General features: G+C 36.8%; 1 protein-coding gene across 1 annotated transcript; it reads right to left on the bottom strand.

Moving 5' to 3' along the window:
- Nucleotides 1-6,616: 6,616 nt before the first annotated feature.
- LOC123905360 lies at nucleotides 6,617-7,648 on the bottom strand. The gene has a single exon (XM_045954965.1). It carries the CDS (start codon nucleotides 7,646-7,648, stop codon nucleotides 6,617-6,619), a length of 1,032 nt encoding a protein of 343 aa, XP_045810921.1.
- Nucleotides 7,649-8,640: the final 992 nt, after the last annotated feature.

Genomic DNA, 8,640 nt, shown 5'->3' with positions numbered 1-8,640 from the left:
ATGGATGTAAAAAGTGCATTCCTAAATGGCTATCTAAATGAAGAGGTATATGTTGAACAACCAAAAGGGTTTGTAGATCCAAGCTTTCCTAACCATGTTTACAAATTAAAGAAAGCACTCTATGGATTGAAACAAGCTCCTAGAGCATGGTATGAAAGACTGACTGAATTCCTTGTCAGCCATGGATACAAGAAGGGTGGTAATGATAAAACCCTGTTTGTAAGAGAAGAGAAAGGGAAGCTAATGATAGCTCAGATATATGTGGATGATATTGTATGTCGCGATAAATGGTGGAACATTTTGTGCATCAAATGCAATCTGAATTTGAAATGAGTCTTGTAGGTGAGCTAACTTATTTTTTAGGTCTTCAGGTCAAACAAATGGAAGACACCATATTTATCTCTCAAGAAAAATATGCAAGAAACATTGTGAAGAAATTTGGAATGGAAGGTGGTAGCCACAAAAGGACACCTGCACCTACACACTTGAAGCTTACCAAAGATGAGAAAGGGGTTGATGTGGATCAAAGTCTCTATAGAAGTATGATTGGGAGCTTACTATATCTCACAGCTAGCAGGCCTGATATCATGTTTGCAGTTGGTGTTTGTGCAAGATATCAATCTGAACCCAAGATGAGTCATCTGACTCAAGTAAAGAGGATCTTCAAATATGTCAATGGAACATGTGGCTATGGAATTTTATACTCTCATGGTAATGATTCTACCTTAATTGGATATTGTGATCCAGATTGGGCTGGAAGTGCTGATGATAGAAAGAGCACCTCTGGTGCATGTTTCTTCTTGGGAAACAATCTAGTATCTTGGTTTAGTAAGAAGCAGAATAGTGTGTCTCTATCAACAGCTGAAGCAGAATATATAGCAGCTGGGAGTAGTTGCTCTCAATTGTTATGGATGAGACAAATGTTGAAAGAGTATAGTGTGGAGCAAGATGTCATGACACTTTACTGTGACAATCTGAGTGCTATAAACATTTCTAAAAATCCTATTCAACATAGTAGGACTAAGCATATTGATATACGCCATCATTTTATAAGAGAGCTTGTAGAAGAAAAAATTGTTACACTTGAGCACATTGCATCTGAAGAACAGTTGGCAGATATTTTTACAAAGGCTTTAGATGCGACTCAATTTGAAAATTTGAGAGGCAAACTTGGAATTTGCCTTTTTGAAGACAAATAGCAGTTACAGCATGCAATGCGTGTAACTACCTCTCATCACTTTAAGTTACACGCTAATCAAGGAAGTTCTCATTCAACTTCCCACAACCTCCATCAACCACAATCATTATTCATCTATTCTCTCTCTCACGCTCAAAAACTATCTATCTTCCTCATCAACATTTCTCTGACTTCTCCTCTTCTCAGAAAACTTCAATTCCAAATCATGTCTAACTCTGCCAAATCTTCACCAACAAAGACAGATGCTACTCCATCACTACCAAAGGTGGTAATCGATGCTGTTCCTCTCACCACCATACCTTCCATAAGTCCAACTATGAGGAGAAAATCAGTTGCGAAGAAGGAAAAATCATCACGAACAAGCACAAATCCTTCATCTCCCTCCTCCTCAATTAAGAAAACGAAGAAGAAGAGCAAGAAATCGCGAACTGAATCGAGAAGGTCCTATACAATGTCTGAACTGCATGTTGATCCTCTGCCATCAAGTGATGTTCCTACTCCTGTCGTTGATACTAGAGAGGACGATGTTGACACATCTGGTAAGAATTCACTTAATCAAAACTCTGGTGTTCCAAATTCTGTTGAAAACCTAGGTTTAGAGAAACCTACTATGACTGATAATTTGGGGAAAAGTGCTCCTAACCCCCCTATTGTTGTTGATACTAATGTTGATGCTACTACTGAGATCAATGTTGATGTTACCACTGAGTCTCACACAAAAACTGGTGCTGAGACACATATTTTGCCAAGTGCTGCAACACATGGCGCTACGCCAAATGTGGTGCCAGATGTTCCCACATCCTTGGCACAAGAAAATCTGGTGGACTATTCTGAGTCTGATGAGAGTCCCCAACCTAAGGATGCTGATAAAGAAACTGTTCCTGATAAGGTTGTAGATGAAAATCCTGAGGTTATAATTGTTACTGAAACAACTGTGAGTGATAAGGCTGTGCCTACAAATTCTGAGGCTAGTGTGGCTAGAAGGACTAGAAGTAAGGCTGGTAAAGGGGTAGAAACTGCTAACACACCTGCCCAAACACCCAAACCTTCTAAGGCTGGAAAAGATACTGGTAAAAAGCCTCTTTATGGACCTCCAAAACCTGTAAGTAAGGTAATACCTAGAACAGAAACTAGGAAAAGGAAGGCTCCACCAACTAGTGATTCTGATTTTGAGCCAGAGACAGATGTTGCTGCATCTGGCAGCACATCTAGGAAGAGTATAGGAAGGAAGAAGGTCCCTCAAACTGTTCCCTATGCTCCTCTGGATAATGTCTCATTCCATCTAGAAAATGGGTCTGCAAGATGGAAGTTTGTATATCATAGGAGGCTGGCTCTAGAAAGGAATTTGAAAGATGATATTCTTGAATGTCCAAGTGTTGTTGAAGCTCTTGAGTATGCAGGATTAATGAAAACTGTGGTTGGGTTGGACAAGTGCTATGACAGGCTTGTCAAAGAATTTTTGATTAATGTGGCTGCAAACTGTAATGATCCAGCAAGTCCTGAATACAGGCAAGTATTTGTTCGAGGAAAGTGTGTTCAATTCTCTCCAACTGTGATCAACCAATATTTGCAAAGGGATTCTGAAGAAGTGGCTCCTCTAAAAATCACAGACAATGAGGTCTGCAAGGTCCTCACAGGTGGCAGGATCAAGGTATGGCCAAGCAAGGCAAAGTTGGCTGCAACTTCTCTCTCTCCATTTTATGCTGTTTTGAATAGGATAGCTGCACACAATTGGGTCCCTACAACCCATTCAGGTGATGTAGCCAGAGGATTGGGAAAGTTCATATATGCCGTGGGTACCAAGGCCAAATTTGATTATGGATCCTATTTCTTTCAAGAAACTTTAAGTCATGCCCTGACCTATGCTGTTGAGAAGCCAGTTGCTCTCCCCACTCTGCTATGCAATATAATACTTGAGCAACACCCAGATATTCTGAGAAGTACTGATGTTCCTTGTAAAAGGAAAGGGGTGTTGGTTATTGAGCAGAGACTGCTGGATGGGACAAATGCTGCAGTAGGTGTTGGCACATCTGTCCAGGCTGGTGTACTTTCAAGAAAGCAGATGATTGCTGATCTTACTGAGACTAGCAGAGCTCTTGAGGCCAGGAAACTGAAAATAGATCGTGTGATTGAAGCCCTCAAGGCTGAGGAAGCTGCTGAGACTGCTGAGGGTGAGCCTGATGGACAAGAAGGTGAAGGAACTAGTGGCTCTGATGATGACACTGAGGATGTGATGGAGGACTCTGATGAAAGTTCTTCTATATGATTTCTGATATTTTCTTACCTGTTACTAATGTACTTTTGGTGTTTCTTTGTTGTTCCTTTTATGGGCAAGGCCCTGGATTTCTAGCACCTGTATGTGCTCTATGGTCTGTAATAATTGCACCCTGACACTTCTATTTCCTATGCATGATGTTTGTCAAAATTGTGGCTAAAAAGGGGGAGTAGTGTGTATGTGTGACAAGTGTGTGGACAGATGCTCTCACATCTGGTGACTGTCTGTGTTTTTGCATGAATTGTTCGTATGCTCGTACTGAGGGGGAGTGTGAGTAATATGCATGTACTGAGGGGGAGTAGTGAGTATTCTTTCTCTATCTGGTGTGCGTATGCATGAATTCAGGGGGAGTGTGAGTGATATTATCTCTTGATCGCCTGAATATGTTTGATGACAAATGTTGTGCCAAATGTTATGGCACCTGACTAATGAGTCCACTATCCACTATGACTGAGAATTTATTTTTCTCAGATGGTTATGGGAATTTATTTTTCCCTGGTGATCTTTTGTTGAATGGATGTACTTTGATTATAGGAGTTTATTTCTCCTATCTTTGAATCCACTATGAGAGTTTATTTCTCTCTATCTGCTCTGTGAGGCTATATGTGTTTAGTCCTGCTATTGCATGCCTCTGATGCTACTTACCTCTCTTGGAAGTAGTCTTACTATGTGTTACTTTCTTTCCTAGTTGTGTGATCATGTTGAATCGAAGGAAAGGTAATACTGTATCTCTCCATATACTGGTCTAATATTGTTTTAGCCAAAATTTGCCAAAGGGGGAGATTGTTGGGTTTTTGTATATTGGCTACATTTTGCAAAAACATATTTTAGCCAAGTGTTGAGACAAGTGTGCTGACCCCAAGTGTTGTGACAAATGTTGTTACACTTTGGAACAACACCTGACTCTGTATCGTGCGCGCCAGCTAGCGGGTTTAAATTTCTACTCAATCTTTTGAAGATCTGTTTGAAGAATTGTTTCAAGATTTCTTACAGAGGAAGGCGCACGTGTTTAATGTGTTTCATGAGGCAGCCAAACCCTAGTTTTATTTTCCAAAGGAATTATATTTTTGGAAAATATATTTTTGTGTTTCAAAAATATAACTATTGTTTTCAAAAATATATCACTGCTGCCGCAAATCTAGAAGCCCTAATTTTGTCTTGAAGCCCAAGTCATTCTACTACTATAAATACGAAGGCGAGCATATGGTTTCAAGCATCTAAAATCGTGTTCTTACAAAGCGTGTGTTTTAGGATTTTAGAGTGTTAATTGTGAGTCTTTCTTGTATCTCATTGATGCAAGGATAGGACCTGTGTTATTGAGTTGTAAGTGTGAACTTCTCCTAAGCTTTGAAGTACGGAGATTGTTCTATTGTGTTGTGTGGTTTACTTGCAAGCTTTTAAGCAAGAGTGAATCCTAGTTTCTTAGGAGTGTGTCTCCACCTGTTGTGATTGTTGAATTGAATAGCAGCGCTGTCTGTGTTGCTAAGGTGGGAATTGGGACGGGGTCTCATATCTAGGAGTTCCTAGGTAGAAGGGTCATTGGGTAGTGATTAAGTGAGAAGTTGTAAACGGGTGAGTTTAGCTTCAAAGTAATACTGCTGATAGTGGACTTCATTCCTGGATTGGTATCCCCCAGAGTAGGCTTTAGGCTGAACTGGGTTAACAACTCTCGTGTGTTATTTACTTTACTGTTTGTGTTGTTTTATGTTATTTGCTCTGTTTATAGACAAGTGTTGGCGCACCAGTTACAACATCTGTCTACAACAGACAAGTGTTGCTACACCTTGAGCAACACCTGTCCACTGTGTGCCAGGAATTTCAGGTACCAAAAAGTGAAAGAAGACAAAGTACAACCATGATTTGCAAGACTGTCTGCAACTTGATTCCCTTCTCTATAAATGTGAGTCACAATGCCATTCATCTGCTTGAAGAGAGACATGACATTTCTCCATCTGTTCATTAAATTCCAAGTAACCACAATGTTGGACTTGTGAAAGGCGAGCACTACAAGAGCTGAGTCCGATTCAATCCATAGATTATGCCACTTCATTTTGTGTGCAACCTCAATTGCAATCATGACTGCACATAGTTCAGCTTGAAACCTTTGCTTAATTAACACTTATAGATTTAATACAAGCTAGAAAACATTAGTCAATTGGCTAAGCTAAAAACTAGAAGAATTATGTAACTAAAGACATAAAAATATATATTTAACAGGTCCTCTGTTTTATTCATAATCTGACAGAATTTTTAACTACATATTAGTTAAGGGTTAAAGAAACTAAACTTGAAAGCTAGTGAAAATAAGAGTATCTAGAGGTTTTTAGGATAAAAGAAAGAGACAAGTTCTTAAGAAAACAAATAGAATAAAGAATATTAGACTGTGAAAAGAATGAAAAGAAAGGAGTGATTTTTTAATTCTCAGCTTGAGTGATAGTCGTGTGAAAATTTGTGAACACTAAGTTTTCACTTCCACTTAAGCCCACGTTTTCACTTCTACTTGTGAAGGAAAATTAAGCCACGCGATTCATGCATATGTGTTATTCTTATCTAAACATTCATTATTATCTCTTAATTTTTCATTTAAGTTTTTATTTTATTTTTATAACATAAATCATCAAATTTAGGATACTACCTTCAGCTTCACCTAGATATTTTTGTGATATAAAAAATATTTTTCTTTTCTTTTTCTAAGATATAAATTTATATTGTCGATTAAATCACTGTCCAAAATCCAGTAGAATTTTAAGTCCTAAATTTAATAACAGCCTACTAAAATATTTCATAATTGATATCTAAAATTACTTTTCTTAAATTCACAGTCTAGAAAATATATTAATTATCAATCTACACAAGGTAAAAATACTATCAAAGCACACCTAAAATAATTAGGAAATATTAGGATATCACAATGACATATTTTTAACGATGTATACTTTAACACTGCCTGTTCTAAAATTTCAACCATAACTTACATTAAATTAATAGATTAGATTATAGGTTTTCTTTATCTAAAGTTCATTTCCAAGAAAGTAAACATTTCACAAACTATTATAAAAATATAACTAAATGATCAAATAAATTTTATAAAAATACTTAAATTAATAATATAAAGAAAATACTAGTTTACAAAATTTGGGGCGTTACAACTTTGCTTGGTTGTCTTTCAACCAGCCATCAAGGTAAACATGATTGAAGTTAGGGTTGGATTTGTCATGGTTATCTTTCAACCATCCATCAAGGTAAACTTGGTTGGAGTTAGGGGTGGATTTTGTTTTCTCGGCTTGACTATCTTTCAACCATCCATCAAGGTAAGCTTGCTTGACGTTAGGGGTTGATGTTTCCTTTTGGCCATCTTTCAACCATCCATCAAGATAAACTAGGTTGGAGTTGGGGGTCGACTTTGCTTGGATGTCTTTCAACCAACCATCAAGGTAAACTTGATTGGAGTTAGGGTTGGATTTTGCTTGACTATCTTTCAACCAGCCATCAAGGTAAGCTTGGTTGGAGTTAGGGTTGGATTTTTCTTTTTGGCCATCTTTCAACCATCCATCAAGGTAAACTTGGTTAGAGTTGGGGGTCGACTTTGCTTGGATGTCTTTCAACCAACCATCAAGGTAAACTTGATTGGAGTTAGGGTTGGGTTTTGCTTGGCTATCTTTCAACCAGCCATCAAGATAAACTTGGTTGGAGTTGGGGTTGGATTTTTCTTTTTGGCCATCTTTCAACCATCCATCAAGGTAAACTAGGTTGGAGTTGGGGGTCGACTTTGTTTGGCTATCTTTCAACCAGCCATCAAGGTAAACTTGGTTGGAGTTTGAGGTGGATTTTGCCTTCTTAGCCTGGTTATCTTTCAACCATCCATCAAGGTAAGCTTGGTTGCCATTTGGGGTGGATTTTGCTTTTTGGCCATCTTTTAACCATCCATCAAGATAAGCTGGATTGGCGTTGGGGGTGGACTTTGCTTGGCTATCTTTCAACCAGCCATCAAGGTAAACTTGATTGGAATTTTGGTTAGTCTTTTCCTTTTGATCCTTGGTATCTTTCAACCATCCATCAAGGTAAGCGGCATTAGAGTTTGGGTTGATGTTTTCATTCTTGTGTGGAGTGTTTTTGAGCCAGCCATCAAGATAAGGTTGATCAACTTGTTTTTTATTCTCTTGCTGAATCTTCATATCTCTGGCAAAGCTTCCGTGGCCATTCTACAATGCAATTTAATAAATAAGTATTAGGGAATAACAATTTACTATATGATCACATATAAAAACACAAATGTTTTATTATGAGAGACACATTTTACTGCACAAAAAAAAAATGTTTTGTATAATAGCATATTTTAAATTAGGAATAATGCATGCACATTTAGTTTTTGAGAAATCGTTCTCTATTTTAAAAGTTGATAATTTTATTTGTGAATGACAGAAGATAATAGACTAGCATTTCATCTTCTTTCAATCATAATTATACATTCCAAATGTCATATATTTTTTTATTACAAAGGTAAATTAACAAATATTTTAGAAAATAAAAATACAGATCATTTTTAAAAAAATTAAAATTTATACTCTTAACTAGTGCATCAGGTGCACTAGTTAGCATTTACCAAAAAATAACGATGGATTAAGATAAATTATAAAGGAGTTGTTAACTTACTCCCACCTAAAACATATGGGTGAGAGTAAATTAGCAAGCATACCCCCACTTGTTATTTACCAAAAAGCCCACTTTCTATTGTTAAAACCAATTTTAAATAAAAGGGTAATTTTGTAAGTTTGTTATTTTTTCCAACAAAAACATCATAATCGTTTCTTACATTTTTGTTGGTGGTGATATTCTATTCGTGAGACTTTTTTTGTGTTAATTATTGTGAGACTTACTTAAACCCACCGACTCTTTTTTGTTACTCAATAATACTAACTGTAATTATGGTACTAAAAAAGGTTAAAGAATATATAGTAGTTTTGTTCCTGGTACTATGCACAAAATGATCATTTGTTGCTATTTTTTGTTTTTTTGACAAAAAAAATAAAAGAGTCTCTACCAAAATAAATTGAGAAAGATAGCGATAACTGTTATGGAAACAAACGGTAATTATTAACAAAGAAGAGGTTCTTATATTTTTTATATACAAAAATAAATGGAAATTACAAAAGTATTCTTTTTTGAA

This window comes from Trifolium pratense, linkage group LG2 (genome assembly GCF_020283565.1).
Source record: "Trifolium pratense cultivar HEN17-A07 linkage group LG2, ARS_RC_1.1, whole genome shotgun sequence".
Lineage (NCBI taxonomy): Eukaryota > Viridiplantae > Streptophyta > Magnoliopsida > Fabales > Fabaceae > Trifolium > Trifolium pratense.
The sequence above is the reverse complement of the archived record's forward strand: the minus strand, read 5'-3'. Positions and strand labels throughout refer to the sequence as shown.

What these genes read in the sequence shown, in the direction of transcription:
- LOC123905360 (XM_045954965.1), bottom strand. Translation starts at nt 7,648, where the DNA reads ATGAAGATTCAGCAAGAGAATAAAAAACAAGTTGATCAACCTTATCTT.